The sequence below is a fragment of the Calidris pugnax genome, unplaced genomic scaffold (assembly GCF_001431845.1).
Source record: "Calidris pugnax isolate Ruff unplaced genomic scaffold, ASM143184v1 scaffold17, whole genome shotgun sequence".
Taxonomy (NCBI): domain Eukaryota; kingdom Metazoa; phylum Chordata; class Aves; order Charadriiformes; family Scolopacidae; genus Calidris; species Calidris pugnax.
In genome coordinates, this window is record NW_015090794.1 from 7,992,903 (window position 1) to 8,016,634 (window position 23,732).

At 36.5% G+C, this 23,732-nt stretch overlaps 1 protein-coding gene across 3 annotated transcripts in view; it reads left to right on the forward strand.

Moving 5' to 3' along the window:
* The first annotated feature begins 1,176 nt into the window (after nucleotides 1-1,176).
* The window catches only part of ZC3H7A (zinc finger CCCH-type containing 7A), a 28,091-nt gene continuing 5,535 nt past the window's right edge, over nucleotides 1,177-23,732 (forward strand). The window contains exons 1-18 of one of the 3 annotated variants that reach the window (XM_014936317.1): nucleotides 4,186-5,649; nucleotides 5,939-6,042; nucleotides 7,205-7,244; nucleotides 7,837-8,034; nucleotides 8,589-8,747; nucleotides 10,468-10,548; nucleotides 10,635-10,676; nucleotides 11,502-11,538; nucleotides 12,077-12,357; nucleotides 14,207-14,414; nucleotides 15,362-15,426; nucleotides 16,179-16,371; nucleotides 18,090-18,251; nucleotides 18,888-19,084; nucleotides 19,316-19,413; nucleotides 20,585-20,766; nucleotides 22,788-22,864; nucleotides 23,406-23,539. In XM_014936317.1, coding sequence (XP_014791803.1) covers nucleotides 5,975-6,042; nucleotides 7,205-7,244; nucleotides 7,837-8,034; nucleotides 8,589-8,747; nucleotides 10,468-10,548; nucleotides 10,635-10,676; nucleotides 11,502-11,538; nucleotides 12,077-12,357; nucleotides 14,207-14,414; nucleotides 15,362-15,426; nucleotides 16,179-16,371; nucleotides 18,090-18,251; nucleotides 18,888-19,084; nucleotides 19,316-19,413; nucleotides 20,585-20,766; nucleotides 22,788-22,864; nucleotides 23,406-23,539 — 2,222 coding nt within the window. In that variant the 5' untranslated portion in view covers nucleotides 4,186-5,649; nucleotides 5,939-5,974. Of the gene's footprint in view, nucleotides 6,043-7,204; nucleotides 7,245-7,836; nucleotides 8,035-8,588; nucleotides 8,748-10,467; nucleotides 10,549-10,634; nucleotides 10,677-11,501; nucleotides 11,539-12,076; nucleotides 12,358-14,206; nucleotides 14,415-15,361; nucleotides 15,427-16,178; nucleotides 16,372-18,089; nucleotides 18,252-18,887; nucleotides 19,085-19,315; nucleotides 19,414-20,584; nucleotides 20,767-22,787; nucleotides 22,865-23,405; nucleotides 23,540-23,732 lie in introns of all 3 variants that reach the window. The other 2 variants (XR_001411284.1, XM_014936316.1) reach the window with 2 other exon arrangements.

A 23,732-nucleotide genomic window follows, 5' to 3' on the forward strand; every position in this document is an offset into this window, starting at 1 on the left:
GCGCCGTGACCGGGACGAGCCCCCCCCGTTTGACAGGAGGCGCGGAGAGCCCAGCGTTGACAGCGCCCGGGAGCGGGACCGTGTCCCGCCGGTGTCCCCTCCCGCCCGCGTCGCGTGTGAGGAGTTTTTCGGGCTTTTTGCGCGAAATAGGGGGTGCTGCAACTCGTGCCCGCCGCGATCCCGCTGGAGGGGAAAAGCAGCGCCCGTTTGTCCGTTCCTCCGCCGCGGTCCCGGTTAGGCAGCGCTGTCACTCTTTGGTTACAGAAAGTCGTAATGTGTTACAGGAAGTAAAAGCTAAAAAAAACCTCCAAACACGGTCAGTTACAGTCATCCACATCGGTTACCGAAGCTTATCTTGGTAATCAGCTCAAATTCTCTTCATAAACCTGGATTTATTACTGAGATGTCCTTCCCCAGCTTGAATTTTGGATCTGTTCTTTACTAAAATGTCTAAGGGAAACATAAACCCAAGCCTTCCAGCCCCGCTCCTTAATTTCCTCGGGTAATGAAGTGTCTCTACAAAGCGTCTTTGTTCCCTCCTGTTTCTTTCATGGATTTAAAAAAAAAATACGTAGGAAGGCTAGGAAAATAGAAAACAAACCTTGAACAGTATCACATTATTTTGTGGGTAGGGAATGAGTGGGAGGAGATGCAACTAAATACTTCAGGTAAATAGAGACTATGGAATGAGTAGATGTTAAACTGTTGCTGTATATTCTACTTCATTTAGAGGTTTCCTTTAGACAACCACTAAGTTTGTTTCTTTTTATTAAAAAAACAACAATCCAACACCCTGAAACTGAGTAGTGTCTGTGTTAATAATTGGCGTTTTCAGCTGACATAACAGAATTATGTGATTGTAACCAGAAGTATTAAATTAAGCAGAGGAATAAACTCAAAACTACTGAAATGTGTACAGTGTACTGTTGTTTCCCCCCCTAATAACGGCCCAGTGGTGCATGAGCATCAGCATCTGTCCCTGCTATCCAAGGAAGATATTTCTAAAAAGGTTTCCTATTAAGATTTCCCTGTTTCCCTTCCTCATCTTGATGCCAGTCTGAGTCCGTTGAGCAGTGTACAGTCTCTGTGAGGCATGCTTTAATTTGTACTGTAGTGTATTATCTGTAATTATTCATTTAAACTGTCAGATAGTTAGGATCAGCAATAAAGTTGCTTTGAGAAGTCTGCTTTGGGTCAGGCTTACCCTGTGTTGGGCAGGTGCTTGGTGTCCAGTTCGATTCCTGGCTGGGTTGGGGCTGGGGGTAATGGAGATGGTTCTGTTGGTGTCATCTCTCTAGGAAGCAGTTAGGGTACAGCTGCACGTGTGCACCTCCTTTTCTCACTTGTCTCTGTTAAGACAGGGGTCTGCTTTCTCACGTCCCTGGCATGGGAATTGTACACATATAATTTTTTGGCTCCAGATGCCTGAACACATAATTGCTGCCACTGTCAGTGGTGCAGGAGGTAGCAGCAGAGATGGGCTTTCGCTGCTTCTAGGAGAAAGTGGTTTGTACTATGCCTGCCTTTTAGTCATATATTCATTTCTACTGTTCTGTTTCAGTCTTCCTTGTTCTCTTTGCAGTATTCCCTTTATTCTAGGAACCAGGGTGTAACTGCTTTCCTCTGGGATACAATTTTCTTATATGGAAACATTGGTGAACTGTTGACGTTTTGATTTTATACAAAGACTTCTGGTTTCATAACTTCTGATTGCTGATCAAAGTTTTGACATACGATGTGTAAATGATGGGTTAATTTGTGACTGAGTTGATTTAATATTTTGGATTTGTTGCCTTCTCTGCTGCCTGTGTCATAAAGAGAGGGAGAAGGCTGATGCTAGAATGCAAAAGGAGATCTCTTTGCTCAGTGTGTTTTTCACTAGACTTGCACCCCAGTCAAGGTTCATAATTCGGCTGAACCACTGAGGCTGGTAGAGATCCAGATCTATCAGCAGCAATCATGATAAAATTTTCAATGTGCTTTGTACTGTACAGAGATCTAATTTGAGATTCCTGTAACCCAGTAATTGCACTAATATTGAACTCAGTGATGCACGACAAGAGGATATGCTTCTATATCTTAAAAGAGCACATCTATACACTGCTCTAGTTTTTAAGTTTTAGCTCTGTGGAGAAGGAAGTGCACAGAGGACCAGTGACTTCCAGTTGTTTTCAGGACTTAGGTCTGAAGGTGCAGAGAATGCTTATTTATAATCACAGGAACCATTAATGTCAATAAGGAACAAACCCAGAATTATTTGGTCAGCTGAAGGTCATTAATTCCCAGTGGTAGTAGTTCTGGTCCCCAGATAATGTTATGCATATTTCCTCTCTCCTCTGTCTCTAAACAAGCTGGCTGCACAACTGTAGGCAGCAGGAGAAAGGATTAGTCCTGCCCCGTTCCCTGCCCTTCGGGACTGAATTTTCAACTGGGGGAACTTGTGTGAATGGCGAACTGTAGATACTTACTCCCCGGGTCTGCAGTTTAGAAATGGAAGGCTTTAAGCAGCGTGACCTTCCTTTTCAGAATAACCAAGGCCTGTGTTCCTTCTACAGAACATCTCGGTTGTCTGCATTCTGTATGATTTTATTGACTCGCATTCCAAAGATCAGATTTGCAAGATAGTCTAGCAGTTGTTGTGTTCAAAGCTCTTGCGCCTGAAGAATTATCCCTAAGTATTATGAATGTCCTTTAAAACTTATCTTGAATGCCTCAGAAGTGCCAAAATACAGAAAACAAGAAATTTGTCTTGCCCTGTGCCAGAAGGAAAGCAAATAGCCAGTATGAGTGGCTTTGTGTAAGAGAAGAGTGTAGGTATTCCTGGCTGACAGACCTGCCACAAATGTACAAACAGGAGATACGGAGCAAAACACAATTGGACCAGCATCTATCAGAAGAGGTGACATTGGCTACTGGCAGTGTACTTTCTGTCACTTGGCTTCGGCTCTTGTGAAACATGATGGGTTGAAGCCTATGATAAAGATAAAACAGTATAAACTGCTCTTCAACTTGTTTGGGCTTAGGCATGTTTTTTTTTGGTTGACTAGATATAGGAAATTGAGCTTGTATTGGTCACGTAGCAGCAGCTGTAAAAATATAACAGTTAATGCAATGATCAGTTCTGCCTATGACCTTAATTACAGATAGATTAGTTTGCTTTTTTTTTTTTACAATCCCGTACTATATTTTTTTTCTCTCTTTTCCTTTAGCTTGTCTCATTCAGTGATTTGTACGAAGAGTAAAGCTTTTCTAGTAATAAAAACAACAAAGCAACATTTTAACTTTTAAAATATATCTATGTATTTATATTTGTTTAAATTTCTGTCCCTGCAAATGGAGGAAAAAAGCTGTTGCAAAATAGGTGGGTTTTTTAAACTTTGAAAGTGGATGGATGCCATTAAGAGTCAAGACACGATTGTTATTTACCTTGTACAAGTCTAACGTTTCTGGTTGCTCAAGAGGATCAAAGAATGATTTGGACAGGAGAGATGCTGTTAGAGGCGCTGTCTGAAACAATTTTAAAACCTTTGCAAAATCATCACATATTGGGGCAATGTGACTGTCAAAGTTTGTTAAGGAAAGATAATTTTTGCCTGAGCATCTTATGGATGCAGATGAGTAAGTAGGAAAAAAATAGAAAACTGCTTTGAATAATAAATTACACCACTCACATATGTTCCTCACTTGCCAGCTATTTTTTCATCTGTGATGCCAGTTTGTAACATTTCCAGTAACTTTATTGTTATGGAGAAATTGGATCTCCACTTCAATATATCATTTATTCTTTAATATTTATTCTAGAAGGGATAAATAAATGTAATTGTTACTGTGTTAGACTTTTTTTATCTCTTTGCAAGATGTTGGAGTGGAGTATTGGAGCTGATTAAAATTAGTAGAGTAAAGCTGATCTTAATACTTGCCCAGATCTTCACATGTGCAAGACTCTTGTGTTGGCAGGATATTACTTTGTCAGTTGTTAATTCAGGGGACTAAAATACGTATTACATAGCTTGCTTATTTTTGTGGGAAAGCATATGCTGATATTGCTGCTATCTTTGGTTAGTGTGAGAATTTCTTAATCTTACTAGCCCTTGTTTGAATTCTAAAATCTAAACCATGAATGAGTTAATAAAAATACATTCAGATTCCCCTAAAAAATTCCTTTTGGCATTTATATTTAGCTTTGTTTATAGATACACTATTTTTACTCATTAAAACATTTATCTTATAATAAAAGTCTTTCATATATATGCCAAAAGCATTCTATGTATTACTAACTCGTGGAAGAAAAAATGATGCATAAAACGACATGAAAAACAGTTACAAGAGGCGTTCATGGTTACTTCCTCTCTGGAGAATAGATTGTTGAGTGCTATTTATATACCTAAACAAGCAATAATCTTAACAATTCACGCTAGTGAACTACTGTAGCTGTCCATGATATTTATCTACAGACTGATCCTTTTTTTTTCTTTTTTTCTTGAAGCTTGGTGATATTAGAGGTCACAGTAGAAAGTGAAGTGAAATGGGACCTTGAAGCGCTTCCATTAAATTGCTTAATAACCTTAAGAAAATTACTCAGTTTCTTTTGCTTGCTTTAGGACTGTGTAGGGCTAACTCTTAAAGGCCTGAGATGGTGCAGACTTCATGTGTTCATTGAAGATGCTTTGGAAAGGTTTGTAAACATTATTAGAGCTGAATGCTCTTCAGATTGTTTCAGTATTCCAAATTATTTGGAGCAAGTAGGGTATCTTCTCCAGCTGGTTTCTATTCTTACTTGAGGTTTTGTTGAGTTTGTTGGGAGTTATTTTGGTTTTTATTTCACTTTATTTTCATTCTTCTGTCACTGATGTGAAATGGTAACCTGGCACAAAACACTGGCTTTTTTTTAGCCTACTTTCAAGACTAACAGAAATGTACTGCATGCAAATCCTTTTTTCTTTTTTAACTATAAATTCCTCCAAAAAGTAATTTTCTTCACAAAAAAATAATCCTGAAGCTAAAAGCCTTTTTCTGAGTTTCAGTGTTTTCAAAATAAAATTTTGTCCTACTGATCTGTTTTGTAAAAATAAGTTGTGTTCTTATATTCCAGTTAGTCACAACTGTATGCAGCAGTGAAACTATGCTTTAATTAGCCATATCTTGAAGGTTATACAGATCAGTTTAGCCTATTTAATTGTTTTAGCCTATTGAATATTTGTAAATCCAGTAAATGAGAGACATGAAGAAAAAAAAAAACATCACTGATTCACACTACTTAAATTGGGTTTAAATGTCAAGTTGACGATGTGGAATTACATTAAAGCAATTCAGTTTTTCAGATGAAGTAGGTAGTCTGCTACTGGTGAAGTTTCCAAGATTTTCACCTTGGTCAGCTGGTAGGTCTTATTAAAGCAGTAGTAGTTTGCTTCTAATTACACCTTAGGGGTTGGCTGATGATGAGAGACTCTAGAATTAGACTTAATGGTAGTTTTGTAATCGGTTTGGGCTTTATTAATAACTATATCAGGGTCTTGAGTTTGTTTCTACTTCAACAAACAAATGGAAGTACAAAGCTGTTAAAGGAGGACACTGGAGCCTGAGCTTGCTCTAGCAGTGGTGCCTGTGAGCTGCTGGTGGAGTTTCACCAACGTGACTGCGTGATCTGGAGTAAGTAAGTGGAAAACCAAAGATGAAGTAGAAATTGGAAGAAAGGTTTTCTGTCCAAGTGTTGAGCAACTGGGCAGTGACAGAGGGGCTGTTGGTTCTGACCTGGGGCTTCTATCTGTATGGCTGTGGGCGCTGCGGTGTTTGCCTGAGGTTTCTTCAGAGCCTGCTCTCTGACGCTGTGGCGCGGTATCATCTTTCTGTGATGGACTTACTGTTGGTGTGAGATCCGATCCTTCTGGTCCAAATGCAAACTGCTGTATACTAACAGCCATTTATCTTTCTTTTTGAGGAGTGGCATATCCGAAAAGTGGATGTTCAGGATAACATGTCCAATGTGTCAGAAGAGAGGAGCACTAGACAACAGGACATTAAGAAAGGACTCCAGTTTATAGAGTATGATTTTGTGTTTTTACTCTTGTATGCTTATACACGTGTATGTATGAGATGGATAGATCTGGGAAAGCCCTTCTAATAAAGTACCAGTGGAGGAGAGAGAAGGACCTGTCTTTATCCTCAGAATATTTGCTACCATGAGCATAGAAATGGAGAGCAGTCATAAAAAAAAGATTGAACCCCTCTTTGTTCCCAAACGGAGCAGATTGAAGGTGGGAGGGTATTCCTTTTCTGCCTTTGAGAAAAATCAGAACTGAATTTTTTTGGTGGGTGGAAAATGTTGATAGCCTGAAAATCCACCTTGTATTTATGGACAGCTACACCTAAGACTAGGTTGCTACTGAAAAGGATGGGTTTACTCATGGCTACCTAAGTATTTCAGCTCTCTGGAGCTGAAATTTAACCTAATGAAAAATCACCTCAGCAGTTAATTTTCATTTGGATCGATGCCAGATTCTCCTCTGGAAGATCCTGGTTAGCTTAAAATCATTGTGAAATCTCACTCTAGTTCCCTGCCCACATAAGGCATTCTTTAAAAGAAAGAAAAAAAGAAAAAGAAAACTGCCATTTAAAAAATTATTTAGAAACAGATTCTCAGATAACCTGTATGGGAAGGGGAAGGGTTCCTATTTTTCTTCCTGCAAAGTTAGTAAATACCTCTATTCTGTGCTAGAGAAAATCTCTGCTGTTTATCGTACAGAAGAACTCTTAAAATTCCTGTAGTGTCATTGGTATGTCTTAATTAAAATTGATGTTTTCTTTTGGCAGATAATTTCTCATTTTGTAGTACTTACAAGAAGATTGCAGTTCTTCTCATGTATAGTCTGTTTATGCACAGCGGAGGAGAGGAAGGAAATTGTTTTTAAACAAACAACATTGAGGTTTTAAACTCCAAGCATGCAAAACCTTAAAATGCTTTGAACAGCAGAGTTAAGACTGTAACTTTAAATGAAAGCGAGTCATTAGTAATAAGAAACCACAGTTGTTTAATCAAAACTAATCTACAGCAGTCCCACCTTGTTCAGTGCAGGCGATAGACAATATTTAGCGGTTCCCCTGTTGCAGCAAGTGAGACTGCTTTTAGTGGGAACCAGTATTCTCCCATGTGATCTTCTTCTAAGCAATATGTATAGTGAGTAAATTTTGTAATTTGTTTTTCTAGATCTACTTTGCCCTATCCAGGGACGCAAGAACAGTATGAGGTAATGAAATTACTTCTGCATTTTCAGAAGGGCTTTTAATATGGGCCTATCTTATTATATTTATTCTTGTTTGTAATCATCATTTAAGTAATGATATAGTATGAATGGTAATTTACAGTGTCTCAATATTGGACTACTTGCATTGTGAAACAGGTATTCAGATATTTTGATGCTCAGGAACATATAAATGTGGTACATACTGCTATATGTACTCATCTAGGAGTTCAGATTAACTCTTTCTCTACTGGTGTTAGGGATGAATTTGGATGGGGATGAATTTGTTAGGGATGAATTGCATATTATATATATTATATATAAGTATATGTCTTTTTAAACATATTTATACAAAGTAATTTTGTTATGAGTAGTTCAGCCTCCCTTTTATTTACATGTATTATAGTGTTGATTGTTAGACATTCTCTTGGAAAATGTAAGAAGACAAATACTAATATAGACAAAAGTTTTGCATTTGATTTTTATTCTTGATTTTTGAAGTTACAAGTATAAATTTTCTATTTAAAATTGTGTTTGGAAACAGGGAAGGTAAACAACAAATACTGCTGTTGATGAGTGTTTCTTTTCTTTATTCCAGTTATTTATACGAGAGCTTGTTAGAAATCTTTTTAATGAAGGGAATGATGTATATCGAGAAGGTGATTGGAGAGGATCACTGAGTCACTATACAGAAGCTATAAATATAGCTGATTATGCTAATTCTGAAGAAATCCATGTTTCTGATGATATTTTAGAGAAGCTGCATGTGAACAGGATAGCATGTTTTTCAAATATGGTAAGCTTCTGCTTAAACTGTATAATTTCTCAAGAACAATGTGCTAAGAATACAAAGACATGGCACGTTTCTGAGTGAGTGGAAAACTTGGTTTGAGAATTGGCATGTTTCAAATAATCATTTTGGCATATTCTTCAATCTCTTATTTTTACAAGTATAATCTTCTAGATATTTTTAGCTACTAGAATTGAAGAGTCTAGTCTTGAAGAGTCTACATTGAAGAGTCATAGTAGGTTTGGAAATTGATGGAAAAGTATTTTTATCTATCTATACTGCTGATTGTACCCGAGTCTTCTGCTTCTTCTGTGGAGTAAGATAGCTTTTGTGAAAGAGCTAAATTGTCTTCATAACTATTATTGGATTTTACATAAATGATGGCCCTGCTTCTTTTCAGTTGCATGTGTTGGTGACTTGGCAAAACTCATACATGCAGTGTGCAGTGGCCTTGGTGAATGTTTTGTAGTGCTTCAATACCTTCATCTAATCCAGTTTAAATTCAGTATTTCAATGATAGTAGCTCTGATTTGTGCCTTTTTTCTTTTTTCTCCTTGTAGGGATTGCATGAAAAAGTTCTAGAAGACTGTGAAATAGCATTAAGATTAAACGAAAACAATTTCAGAGCTCTCTATCGGAAAGCAAAAGCTTTGAACGAACTGGGAAGGTATAAGACGGCTTATGATGCTGTAGCAAAATGTTCTCTTGCTGTGCCACAGGTAGGTAAATTCTATATTGATGATTATTCTTAAAGATTTAATACGGAAAACATATATTTACATCAAGACCATTGAAGGTTTTTATGGTTGTTTTGTTGTTTGGTTTTTTTTAAAGCAGTAAAATTCATTTTTATTCTTTTAAGAATTTTTTTTGTTGTTGTTGTGGAAGTGAAGACGGTGAAGACTGATAGCAAAGATTATAGTCCCCAAGCTCAGTTTGTTCTCTTAACTTGCAGCATAAGAAATAGTCAATTTGCAGTGAGGGTCAAGTGCCACAAATGTTTGCAATAAACATTAGAACCACTGAATTAATTGTTTACAATTCTCTAGTCAGAAGTATACTCATGACATAAAGAGAAAAAGCACCTATCATTACAACGTACAATATTGATCCTTTGAGAAGTGTATTTTAGCTTTCCAAGCATTTAGTAACATTCTTATCTGTGCATTGTCCTCCATCTGAATCACTTACTCGGCACCTCTAATGTTAGGTGAGATGTGTATTAGCGAGCAGCATGGGGTGTAATAGGAGGGGAGCTGTAAACTGAAATGCTCTGATCCCGAGGATCTGATTTCCATGGTTGGTTGAGGTTTTTGAGGGTTTTGCTGCTTTGTTTTGGGTTTGGGTTTTTTTGGTTTTTGCTTTTTTTGAAGAGCTGAGGTGCACCAAGTGCATTCCTGCGGCAATTTCGGTTTAGTTTCATCCGAAATGAATCTAATTTGGTTCTCTGAGACACTTCATAACACAAACTAAAATGCAGTAAAAGGATGATTAAGAGCCTCACTTCAGAAATGCATTCCTGGTTTGAACTAAAATGCTGATGGAAACTGATGGAAACTTTGCTCAAAATAGACTGATCACAGGACAGAATACTGAGATGCATTTTTTTTTTCGCCTTTCTAGGTCAAAATTACAGTGAAATTGCTAGACAAACTGTTGAGCGTAGGTTTACCCCTGGGTATAGAGATGGTTTCGGTTGCATTTCCAAATACACAGCAGTTTATCTCAATGTGTGACTTTGGACTTTGGATCCTCACTTTGCACCCCCAGATCTGAATGTTTTCGCCTAAGGTTTATATGCCTTTTATATAAGTTTTATAACTATCTTTTTCTAGCCATAGGACATGTTCTGAAACTAAATTTAAAATAATTTAAATGGATAGTTATAACTACAGGACAGAGTGAAATATGACCAGGATTTTAACTCAATTTTCTAGTTGTATGATGCAATTACTGCCAAAATACAGAGTTCTCATTAAATATTCAGCAGTGTTATGTAGTAGCTGACATTATGGTAATCGGAAATGTGGCCCTCAATTTGTGTAAAAACAAAATAACAAAAAAACCCTATCCCCTCAAAAAACAAACCACCTCCCCAAATAAATAAACAAAAAATATACACCCACAAAGAAGCCCCCTTCTCTGAACTTCTCCGGTTTTAGAAAAATCTTACATTATTTTAAATTCAAGTAAGTGGAACAGAAGGGTACTGTCTATTTTCTGGCCTTTTTAAAAAATCTAAATATTGGAGTAATTTTTCTTGAAGATAGCTGTATTTTTTAATGTCAGCTTGCAGGTCTTTTGTGTTTGTGGAAGAGTAAAGGTGCATTATGAGACGTTCTGCATATAGGGATCTTGCAGAACATAGACTGAGATGTAAACGCATGTTGACTAGATGACAATAGATGTAAATAATGAAATTTTATTTATGTCTTTTAGGATGAAAGTGTGATTAAGCTTACCCAAGAACTAGCTCAGAAACTAGGGTTAAAAATAAGGAAAGCATATGTAAGAGCAAAGGTAAGATTTTATTTTAATGTTTTACATTGAGATTTCTGTCTCTTGCTATCCGTTTTGTATTTAATGAAGGTATCTTTTCATTGCAGCCACCCTCCTCAAACTCAGTTTCTAGTGATGTATCAACTCAGGTAAGGTTTTGCATGTTCAAGTGCAAGCTGACTTTAAACTACGGGGAATCATTGTTTCATAATTTCATGATGATGAAGTGAAAATTGTGCAATTAACATTTTATATAAGATGCTGTTATTTTGGACTTCAGGGCTTTTCAGTTTTGCTGTATATTTATGGCAGACTAGCACATAAGATTATCGTTCAAGCTATCTTTGTAGAATAAATGTTAGCTAGAACATTAAATCCAATGCAATGAATATATTTACTTTTAATGTCTTGAGACAAGGGCACAGTTAATGTGGTTGCTTATTTATTTATTCATTTATGTATGTATGTATTTTGTTGGCAGTTATTAAAGTGAAGGGTGCTGGGATAAGATCCCTTTTAATTTATGCATTTGTCCAATTTTGACCTTCACTAGCAGCTGAACTTGCATTTATTTTGCTATTTTAATGTGCCTGAGTAGCAGTAATGAAGAAGAGCTCATCTTAATCTTACAGACTTTTTTCACAGGAACATAGTCAATTTAGCTGTAACTGAATGGGGAAGTGTAGGAACAGCTCATTTAAGATGCTGTTTAGACTCTTTTATTCCATGAAGTAGCACTCTCATTTTTGTTGATTGGTTACAGGTTTTTAGTGATATTGTGAGTGGATTTCAGTCTGCAAATGATGCGTTACCTAAAAAAGTATTTGACCTTTAAATTCCATTAGACTTCATAATTTTCAAATTTTATAAAACCTGAATTTGAGAACTTCCATTCTTAGTCTGTAAATATGTATTTGAAAATTTTAATGGTTCTTGTGCAAAGTGCTGAGAGGTGTTTTTTGTCTCGTTTACAGAATTCTTCTTCTTCTTCTGTAGAAGATATTGAGTTAGGTGAGTCTTAGTTATTGGTCTTGGTTATTAATACTGATGTCGGTATTAATGCTAGGAAGCTAGATATGCCATGCTATTTCATGTTATAAAATGTCTTAAGAAATTCATCTTGTGATTTGAAAGATCTGTGGTAAAAAGTCTGATCTGTTTATCTCTAAAGCTACATATTTAAGTGGCTGAGCCAATTTCCTTTCAATCTCCTTGACTTGATATGATTGTAACTGCTCCCATAGTGATTGTCTCATACTGTTCTCTTTCACTTGGGAAAATAGGGAGGGGAACGTACGCCAAAGATTTAGTAAAGTGTCAGATCTGTAATTTTTCCTGTGTTTTTTAGTTTAATACATAGACACTGAGATACAAGTACACGCAAATTGGAAGTTAGTGGAAGCTGAAGAGATTTAATGTGGTTTTGCTTAAATATTCTTCATGTTTCTCCACTCCCTCGGCGCTCACGTTGTCAGGGTAAAAGTTATGCAAGATGTTTTTTTATGTCTTTGAACAAAATTTCCAGTAATTCCCATCTGACCTGTTTCAGATTTGTCTGACCAGAAGCAAGAAATGGTTTCTGCTGCTTCTTCATCAAACTTTGTTTCTGAAGTGTCTAAAGTGTCATCAGTACCTGTACCATCTTTATCTTCTGTTATGCCTCTTCAAGTGGAAAAGGTTTCTTTGCCCTCTGCAGTGTTGGCAAATGGAGGGAATGTTTCTTTCTCTATGCCAGAAGCATGTCTAGATTGTGGAGATGGAGACATAATTATTGGTGAAGAACTTGATGAATTACTTGATTCTGTGCCTGATCCAGAGGAGAGTGTAATGGTAAGACTTGTTTGTTTGTTTTCTTTCTCAAAAGACTGTCATTCTGAGTGGATCTTGCATTTTTATCCAGTGGGCTAGTAGTGAAATGTGAGTAGTGAAATGAGTTAAATTTCCTAGTTACGCTGAGCTGTATTTGTGCGTGACTGGGTTGATTTTTCTCTGGTGCACATTCTTGCAAATGGAGCTGTAAAAATGCCAGGACCCAGCAGAGCTCCAAGGACAGTGATACTGGTTTTGTGTGTTGGAAATCCTGAGCGACGTTGCTGGGGGAGAGGTACTACCCCAGAAATACTACTGTAGTACTACAGTGCTACCACAGTGGGACGATACCGCTTCCATGAAGTATTACGAATAGGGAAGCAGACATTTGAAGTCTGGGCTGCTGTGGGTTTTGTTTGGGTGAGGTTTGTTGGGGTTTGGGGTTTTTTTTGGTGCAAATAAACCCTCTCAGAACCTGAGAGTGTGTTGGAGTGCCCGCCCTGTAGCTGTAGGAAGCCTAGGTAAAGTTATGCTAGTAGCTTTGCAGGACAGTAGTACTTGCCCCGTGGCCGTTCGGTGCATTCACTGGTATCTCTGCAATTAGGGATTTGTCCAGATCCACCTCCTGGATAACCAGATATAGTTAGACTATCATGAGTCCAACTTTATGTATTTTTTTAGAAGAGATTATTAGAGAAATTTAGGCACATGAAGAGCTGTTTTTAATTACACCATCATTCCAGAGGTTGACCAGACTGTGAAGCATACAGTCACTCAACTGTTAGACAAAAATGAGGGCTCTGATTGATGAGCAGCAGTGTCTGAACTTATTAGCAAGTTACTGACTCTCTGCTGTGGCCCTGCCAGTCATTTGGAGCCCTTAGTATTGCAATCTTAAATGAGATGGTGGCATATGTAATTCTTCAATTAGTTGTGATTTTAATTCCTCACTCGGCTGTGGATGCAGTTGTAAAACTTTAAATCAAAAAATGCTTGGGCTTCAAATTTTCTTAGTATACACTTTGTTTTGTAGACTGTCTTTTGGAAATGCTGAAAGTAATTACTTTTAAGAGATCCTAGGATGTTCCGTGAACTGGTCGGGGAGTTGGACTAAAGGTCCAACTGTAGGTCCTTTCCAACTGAAATATTCTATTCTATTCATTGCCATAGTGAAAGCCAATCTTCCAAGAGAGACTGCAGTCTTGTGTAGTAGAAATCCTGAGTGAGTTGTAGGCTAACAACTTGGGCAACAGAGGGAGTTTCGTGTTAGCCAAGCTCTGTGCAGACCAATTTGGTCAGCCTCCAGACAAGGGGGGAGCTTCTTGGGGCAACAGGGAGGAGGGAGGGAAACTTCCCTGCTTGGTAATGTCCTTAACAAAGGTATGCAGAAGGATATGCTATTTTCCAAGGGCGGGGGAGGAAAAGGTGATCTGGCCTTTGCAGAACACGGTATCATTTGATTACATCTGAAGATTTATTTTAAAGCTAACTCTTAACTCTTTACTGTACTGCAATTTGAATTATGTTCTCTTCATTTGGAAAGAATCATGTAGATTTCTGACTCTTCCCTATTGTCATATGTTTTTAACATAATTTGGAAATTCAACTCTGATCTGATTCATAAAAAATCCAACTATGTTAGTAAGTTAATAAACTTCAGCAGTTGTTTAGGGTTTGATGACTGTAGTTCTCTAAATGTACTTAGCTCTGTACAGTACTGTCCTACTGTAGTGTACCTTCTATTGTTGCTTTTCAGTAGTATATAAAAACTTTGCAAAAACTTTAGTAAAAGAAATACTATTGCAGATTGTGTTCTTGAGAGGTTTCTTTGCTTTGTGTGAATATTCTTTTTAAATTTCTTTTTTTCCAGCAAACTACAGGAGCCAGAGGACCTATTCCTGCAGGAAGCGTAGCTCCTAGTGTACCTTTCTCTGCCTCTTTGCTGGGGACACTGCCAGTTAGTGCAGGATTTGTTCCTTCACCTTCTCTTTCAGAAATCTTTTCACAGCCTTTGGCTTCTTCACTGGAGAATTTTTGTTCACCATTAAGCACCTTTTCAATCAGTGAGCCCAAAAGAGGTAAGAAATGAGTCTTAATATTTAATCTTTTATGATGAGAGAGTTGAGCATGAGGCAGCTGGCTTCTCTTTCTAACAAATGAGTTTTCACAACTATACAGTAATATTTAGGACTTAAATAACATTTGATCAATGCTCACAATTTTTGGGAGTATTGGTAATCAGTGCTGGTTGTTCACAGGAATTTAGATTTAAAAAGCTTTTGTTTACTTAGGATCTGCATAAGCATGCTCCAGACTCGCTCTGTTCAGTTTTTCTGCATTTATTGCATTATATCTTGCAGGTAAATAAGCACAAAGAAGGAACCGTACTTTTTTTTTTTTAAACAGATGTGTTCTTACAGCTTAAACCATTTCTGATGATTTGGCAATAAGCAAGAATTCTAAAAGGCTAATATAACTGTATATTGCATGTTGGGATTCAAACTCTAGGGACAATAATTATGTAGTGAAATCAGGTATGTGAAGTAATAAGATATAAATAGCCAGTGAACTAGAAAAGATAAATTAAAGTTTTGTCTCTAATTACCACTGTTATAGGAGCATGCTCTGTTTTGAATGAAGCCAAATTTACAAAATAAAATCAAAAATAGAAAAATCCTCTTAACTCTCTTTCATATCCTCATTTTTGATAGTCAGGTATTGCATATCTGGCTACCCTTTTTGTACTGCACAAGTATCTTCATGTTGCTTCAGCATATGCCTGGGAAGCTACTGCTCTTGTTAATCAGGTGGTTATATTGAAGAGGATTACCTAGGAATTTTTCATCCCAGATGTTTACAAGGGATTTTTACATAACTGAAAAAATTTGCCATAGCAAAAAAAACACTTTAGTGTTTTTCTGAAGACCAAACCTTTGATACCTCTACTTCTCAGGACAGTAAATAATTTTCTGCATAGGGTGTTTTGGGGAACTGAAATAATTAAAATTTCTTTTTATTCCATTAGACCTCTCAAGTTCAGCTTCTAGGGATGGAACACCAACACTTAGCAGCAATAATTCCCCGTTGTTTGTAAGTATTTTTCATGTTTTCTTACATGTCAGTTCAAATGTTAACAACTTGAAGTCTTAACGTTGATCTTAATTTCTACAGTAGAAGTTTCTGTTTTTAAAAAATGGTACTTTTGCCATTAAAATATGATTCTGGCTTGGAAAACAGTTGTACAGTAGCTCACAGCAATAGTAATTGAACACCAAAAAATGTTTTATATATGCAAACTTTGGCTACTGTTATAGCCACTTTTCCGTTCTGAGGAACTTGCTGTAAAATACTGAGGAAGTGTAAAATAACCAACCTAAGAGAGAGCAAATCTCTTATGATCTGAGTGCAAACATTAGAAATCCTGGAGAACTGTCTGAGAACAGGAACAGAGCAAAGATTGCCTCGTGTCCGGGAATCCATCTGGTCTCTGTGTTCTAGTCATGCCGTATGTTTTCAGTCACGCTGCTGGCTGTTGATTTTGTGGGGAGGGGTGGCGTGACGGGTTTACAGCCTCATGAGCCAGGATGGAGTAATAATTAGCCTGGCAAGTGCTGCTGTACTCCTTGTACCTGGTTGGGTCTTGTTATACACTTAGTATGCGCTCGGTGTTCGGCTTCTGTAAAATCTCTGTGTCCCCTTCTTAAACATGTAGTTAAATTTGTATTATGTTTTTTTTGTGTATATTCTTTCTTATGCTTCAAAGAATAAATTCAGTGGGTTAAATTTTAATTGTAAATAAATTAAATTATATGGATCAAGTAAAATATGCTTTCTTCCAACAGATAAATGGCCCTAGTAGTTTGTTTGGGTCCGAAAATTACATGGGAATTGCAGGCCAAACTAGAAATGACTTTTCAAATGTTTTTAGCAGTGCAACTGCTAATTCACCTGTATCTTCAGCACTTGTGGGAAGAAACCCATTAGAAGGCACACATGAGCTGCGACAGGCCTGCCAGTTATGTTTTGTCAAAAAAGGTAAGGGGCTTTTGGACTCAACTGGGTTGATTATTTTTTTTAAAAAATAAGAAGCATATATTTAAAATTTTAGTGTTGATAAGTTAAAATACTGTTGGCTTCTAAACTGTGTTAATCCTGACTTGTTCTTTGCAGATGTAGTACAATCTTACGATTAAGGAACTAGTAAAATGTTCCAGCTTCTGTTTTATCTCCTTTCTTCTTGTCTTTATTTCTTGTCCTAATAGATTCTTGATTCCTAAAACCACCACAGATCACCACACGCTTTCCCCAACCTCTAGGTGTACTGTGTAAGGTCGTTCACATTCTGTATTCGCTTTCCTCCCAACCCCCAGGGTACTGTGAAGAATGACACCTTTGCTCAAGACTAAAAAAAACTTGCAGTACTCTCTCTGATTGGCCATGGGGAATTGAACCGCAGTTCAAAGTACCTGGTAACCTTCACATCCCATCTGTTTTACTGTTCTTTCAAACTAATTCTAAATCATAATCCTGAGGCTTCCAACCCTTAGTAATCATTAACTCCACTGTATTGACTCAAAGGATCTTAACCAGTATTGGGCTTTAATATAACTAATCTTTTAGGCCTGAGCTATTGCTGTTAAACAGAGCCGTATTCTAGAGGCAGTAGGTCTTATTAAGACTAATCTTTAAAATAAGCATTGTTTTCAAGTCATAGGTGTCATTAATACTGATATACTAATGAAGTGCAGTGTAGTAATGGATCTTACAAAGAATTGTATCGAGACATTTAGGGGATGATTCTTGTAGTTTTGAAAACTTTTATATGAGTATAAAATCATTTTAACAAGAAAAATCCATAAAATGATGTTTGAAAAACCATCAAACATGTTCTGTTAAAAATCGGAGCGATAAAATGTTGGTGGAAGTACTTAGCACATTTCTATCTTGACTATTTGTATCAAAGCATCTATTTCTTCTGTTTCTTTGCATCTCTATCAAAACCTTTAGATGTCTCCTGCTATTACTGCCTACTTTTGAAATTGTACTGTTCCATCAGCTTCTTGTCCAGGGAAACTGGGTCACGCTCTTGTTTTTGTAGTCCCTTAAATAGAAAAATTACATTGAGTATTGCTCGTCTTCAGACTCTCTCCCCAGTTTCTTCATTTTAGTGGTAATGTAATGTTCACTTTAGTGTCATCCTAAAGACAGAGTTTAAAGCTAAGCATATTTTTGTTTCCAAGCCCACAAAGTTCTGGGATTGGCATTTATATTTTTGGTACGTGTGTACTTTGTGCCTAGCATGTTTTGTCTCTGCACAGAGTAACTGTTCTGATACAATAAAAGTTGAAGGTTAAGAGAGCAATTTACTGGCCCTCACTGACTTAGTAGAAGAAGCAATTTAAGTTTTAAATTAATGTTATGGAAACGTATACTCTGGAATTTGAAAAAAGGCAGCAATTTGATGCTGTCCCAAAGTAATCTTAAGGTTGTAACACAGCATCTCTCCCCAAATAACTTGTGGGGATGTTTTCTTCCCAAGACTGGTGGTTTTGTAAGTATTCAGTTTTTTTCTGTTCTGCTCAACATGGCTGTTAATGACTTTTGGTTCTTCACAGTTGCTGGTGCAAGTAGGAATTCTATACAGTGTGTTCGTGTACTTTGCTTTTTGGGCTTATGTGCCAGTCTGTGTATGGAAATTTTAAAGGTATGCTGCAATTTATGCAAATGTAAGCAATTTTGTGTTATTGTTACAGGTCCTAAGTTATTGGATTACGCTTACCATCCCAATTTAGAGCATAAATGTAAGAAAGATATTCTAATTGGTAGAATAAAAAACTCGGAAGATAAATCATGGAAAAAAATACGACCAAGACCAACAAAGACACAATATGTGGGACCATATTATATTTGTAAAGGTAAGTGTTATAGATAGTAAAATGTTAATGCCTGTACTCAAAGTCATATAATTTAGCTTTTCCACAGTGAAGTATAGAATGAGTTTTTATTCTTGCTCATGGGAGGTTGAGAAGGAAGTTCACTGGGTTGTTTATATTTTCAGAGGCTGAAAGGGGAGCTATGTTTTGACTATTAATGTGGTTAATTAGAGAACATGGACTGTACTTCTGTACTGTTCTTCATCATGAATAACTTTGCTTCTGAGTGCTGGGCTTTTACTCTTCAAAACAACAACAGAAAAACATTCTTGTTAGACTTCTGTGGTATGAAACTCTACTTATGATGTAAGCAAGGTGACTCATGGATTAATTAACAGCTTTACCTGACTGTATTTAAGCAAAAGGTATTTTGGGTTCTCAGCATTGTTTCCTTAGACTAGAAAAGGATAGCTGGTGGAGGTGTGCATCAGACTTTCTGAGGAGTTTCTCATTTTCAGAAAGTCATTCAGCATAAGGCTTTGCTTCTGTCTGCTAGACTTGTGACCCACTTATAACAGATGTAGATTTTTTTATTAGTAACATTTGAAATGGAGATAGTGTAAGTTTTAAGATAAAAGTTATGTAAAAGCAATGTCGTGTTCAATGTTATCACTTTAGATGTTGCTGCTGAAGAAGAATGCAGATATCCAGGTCACTGCACGTTTGCGTATTGCCAAGAGGAGATAGATGTGTGGACACTGGAGCGCAAAGGAGCCTTTAGTCGAGAAGCTCTTTTTGGAGGAAATGGAAAGATCAACTTGACTGTGTCTCGACTCCTTCAAGAACATCATGGATTATTTATGTTTCTTTGTGAGGTGCTGCTTTATTTCTAATGATACAATAAAAATGATACTAGATAATAAAATTACCTGGAAAGAAGTGCTTTGGTTCATGCATGACTATTTTGTAAACTTTGAAATGCATGTTCAATAATAATCTGTCTAGCTTTAGAGACTAGTTGAAGTCTCTGTTAAAGTCTTTAAGGTAAGATATATTTTTAAATGTATAAAATACATAGTCTATAATTACCTGTTTTTGTATTCCAGAAATGTTTTGATCACAAACCCAGAATAATAAGCAAAAGGAACAAAGATAACTCATCTTCTTGTTCTCACCCTGCTATGCATGACTTTGAAGATAACAAGTACGTCTGAAATACCATCTCTTTCTTTAAATTTCAAATGAAAAGCAAAGGTTCCGGGGCATTTCTTAATATTGACTTTCATTTCTTACCTGTTGATTAACTTCTCTTCGTTGCTAGATGACTGTTATGCTTTGGCAGTATTGATAAGACAGATTCATTGAACAAGGATTGTCTCATATAACTAAATGGAAAGCGAACTGTTTCTTTATCAGTGCATTCAAAATTAGTGTATCCACCCTCATGTTTGAGTCTTACTGGTTTTGGTGTCAGTTTGTTAATAGCTTATCTACCTGGTGAGCTGCATTGATGTAAATAGATGTGTTATTAAATTAATATAGGAATTCATAAGTTTGCTCTCTTTGATCTGTTTTGCTTATTTTGCTGTAATTTTAACTCAGATAAGAACAGGTTTACCTTAATTTTTCTGTCTGAAATAGACAATAGTTCTTATGAATTCAGTTGATTAAAAAAAAAAAGGAAAGTGTGTTTAATTACTCTTTGAAAGTTAACAAAGACTTCATAGCGCTAATAGTGTTAAATAGGCTTTGGGGAATTAATAGACGTATGGTTTCATATGATGGAAACGTAAGTGGGAGCATTTTAATTGCTTTGTTTGTACTCCACTTCCCTACATTGAGGAAACACTGCAGCTAGAAGAGCCAGGCTTTTACTGTGATGCATCAACTTTTCTTTAATAGTGGAGTTTTAAAGAGTACGTACCTATCATGGTCTCAGGGAATTGTCAGAGTTGAAAGGGACCTCTAGAGATCAACTAGTCCAACTCCCCTGCTAAAGCAGGACTGCCCAGAGCACATTACTCAGGACTGCATGTTTGTGTTTAGATCAGGATATGTACTTGAAAGTGGACATGATATGCTTTCCCTCTTGGAGATCAGTGATCCAGTTGGATTAAATTCAGTAATGCTTTGCAGAAGGGGGACCTCTGGATTTCACAAGAGTACTGTTCTGTGATGTTAATTTACTCAGCCTAGAAATAACAATGAGGTGGTACTTCCTTCTGGAAACTTTTTTGGCTTTCTGATTGCAAGTAAAAAAAGTGTTACAAAAACATTTGAATAAGCTGTGATGAGGCATGGTTATTTTATGTGTTTTTCCACACATGAACAAAGTCATTTTAAGGAATATCTAAAAATTAATGTTTTCAAAACAGGTGCCTTGTCCACATTTTGCGAGAAACTATGGTGAAATATTCCAAAATCCGCCCTTTTCAAGTTAGATGCCAGCTTGACCTGTGCAGACATGAGGTGCATTATGGCTGCTTACGAGAGGATAAATGCTTTTATGCTCACAGCCTGGTAGAGCTTAAAGTCTGGATAATGCAGAAGGAAACAGGTATGTTTACTAAAATGCTGGCTTTACTCGTCATTGTAATACCGCTTCTTGTCTCGGCTCCCTTCTGAAATTAGCAATTTGGGATCAGCGCATTCATTTACAATTTGCTGGCATCTTTCATACAGCATATTCAATAAACAGTAATGTAAATATGATAAAAAGCGTTGAGTAGGCCACTAGCTATTCAAAATTAGGAAGTTTTTGATAATAAAACCTGTGAAAACTGCTCATGCTTTTTTTCTTCTTGAAATAAACTAGAAGTCTTGAGCAGATATTAAATTCAAGTCAAGCTTTTTATTTTTAAACCTTCAAAGTTTGGAAGATCTTGATCAAATTCCTTTTTCACAGAGCAGTGAAATAAAAGCTTGAAATTTTTATGTCGTTGTTTCCCTCCATCCCCCAGTACAAGAATCAAGGTTTTTCATAGTTAAACCTTTCTTTTAGCTTACTGCCATTCTGATATTTTTCTATAGTGAGCCAGAAAATAAATATTTGCAGATCGCTACTGTGTCTCTGGTTAGTGTAAGTGTTGATAAAGCTTAACTGTTTTTCTGTTCTTAGTTGCACAGGACATTTTGGCTGCTTTTTGTTATGTGGCTTGTTTTTGTTGGCTTCTTTGAGGATAACAAACTTTACTACTTCATTTCTAGCTGATAGCTTTTGAATTACATGTCTCTGTACTTACAGCCCAGTCGTTTGTCATGAGTTCCAAACTCTCTGTGACTCTTTTTTTATTTAAAAAAGCAATTGAACCATTAGCAGGAAATAATTAGTATCGTATGACAGTTGCTCATTCTTCCTACCTTGCTCTGTATGACAGCAGTACTGTACATATTAAGTAATCGTGTTGGATCATTGCGTTGCACGGAGGAAAACGGGAAGCGTGGCTGTCTCTGTGTGTTGCAGTGTTTCTGGTGGTTTTGCCCATTTATGTCTGATGTGTTGTCACCCCTCCCCTCTTTGAAGAAGAAGCTCCTTGTCGCTTCAGCTTTCTATCTAGATTCTCGTACAGGCATTCTGACACAGGATGTCATACTGAAAATTTTGGAGGAAAATAGTCAAATAGAAACTTCTTTCCTGATTTCCTGTTCTCTCTCCTGGGATGAACCTTTGGAAGCTTCTGTGCAAAAGTAAAAGTTATTTTCTTACCAGCTGTCCGTACAAAGCCAAGGATAGCAAATAACTTACTGTAGAATTTCAATTTTGAAGTAACGAATGGATTCTCTGAGAAACTTGATTTGTCACAGAAGGCATATTTTTTATTTTATGATGTGTTCATGCTGCCCTCATGTTTAGCCAAAGTCAGTTAAAGCTCAGCCTCTGCTCTTTGAAAGAGGTTTCTTTTCTGAATGTAAGTTGTGGGAAGTAAAGGAATGCTGCCTCAGGAAAGAAACATTTTACCAGTCCTCAAATCCAAACACAGATGACAGTCTGTGTTTGTATGAAATTAGAGTAGTAAATATTACAGTGTGTGTGAACAATATATAGCTCTGATAGGAACCTTAGCTAAAGTATTTCTAAGATATTTTTTTTTTCTGAAACAAAACATAATTAACAGGGCTTGTTTAAATCTTCATAAGGAGGGCAGGGGGAATCTAGTGTCTGTCAGCTTGCATTTTAGATAGTTTTTTCTGTGGTCCATAATACAATGTAGCTTTTCTAATTAGATTGTCATTAGAGGTTTAATACATTATGTTTAAGTAGATATTCGAAGATGCGTCTTAACTTATTTGAGCAATCTGTAATTTAAAAAAACCTTTGTGTTTGCTTCTCAATGTGATGTTATATACAGTATTTCTGTTTTGGAGGCTCTCATGAAATTATAAAGTGTGTATATATGTGTGTGTGTGTGTGTGTATGATGTAAATGTATATCCACACGACGAGTGTGTGGATATGTATACAATATATAAAAAGAAAAATAGGTAAAAGCTTTGGGCCTTCAGTGATACTCAAGTTTGAGCATATCTGAAATTCTATAACAGTCATAAGTGCTCAAGAACTTTTCCCCGTCCTTTACAGGTATTTCACATGATACTATTGTTCAAGAATCAAAGAAATACTGGCAGAACATGGAAGCTAGTGCACATGGGTCACAGGTAATTTCATTTTTCCATTGAACTAATTCTACAGTGACTTTGATAATTCTTTTTCTATGTCTGTGTATAATGTAGCTTATTTTAGAAATTACTTTTTTAATGCCTTCTTCAAATAATCTCTTTCAGTAGGCTTTCGTCCACTTACCATAGAAACCCTGCTTTGCTCTATGCAATTCCTTTTTTCCTTTGCTTACTCTAGCATAGACAAAACATAAAGCCTAAATATAATCTCAACGTCAGCTGCCATAGGGCAATTAATTATCTTTCCAATATGTGTAGGACTTTTATGTGTTTATTTGTATATATTATCACAACTTTGGGTACATACACCTAAATGAGAAATAAGTTAAACAGAAATGCATTTGTTAAGACAAGTCTAGTTTGAAATTACAAGGTAAACTATTACAAGACACGCAGTGTAATATCTGCTTCTGGACACGTGTTGCAAATTTTTATCATGGGGGGTAATTCATTATTATGTATGGATTTTTTTGCAGATACAAAATACCTTTTATTGTTGTTGTTATTTTTTTGGCTTAAGATCCTTGGGAACCAAATGAAATATGGATCACTTAATTTGAAGATGAAGTTTGTTTGTGGTCAGTGCTGGAGAAATGGTCAAGTTAATGAGCCAGACAGAAACAAAAAATACTGTAGTGCAAAGGCAAGACACCCGTAAGTAAGAACAAACAGTGAAAATTTTTCCACTTTGTCAACCATTTAAAATCTCTTTTGGGAAACTTTGTTACTGCTTAGGAAAGAGTCATACAAGGAATTAAAAAACAAACATACTGAAGCATAATACACTCATCTCTTTGTATTATGTTAACAATTGGTAATGAGAAACACTTTGGTGTTTTGTTTTGTG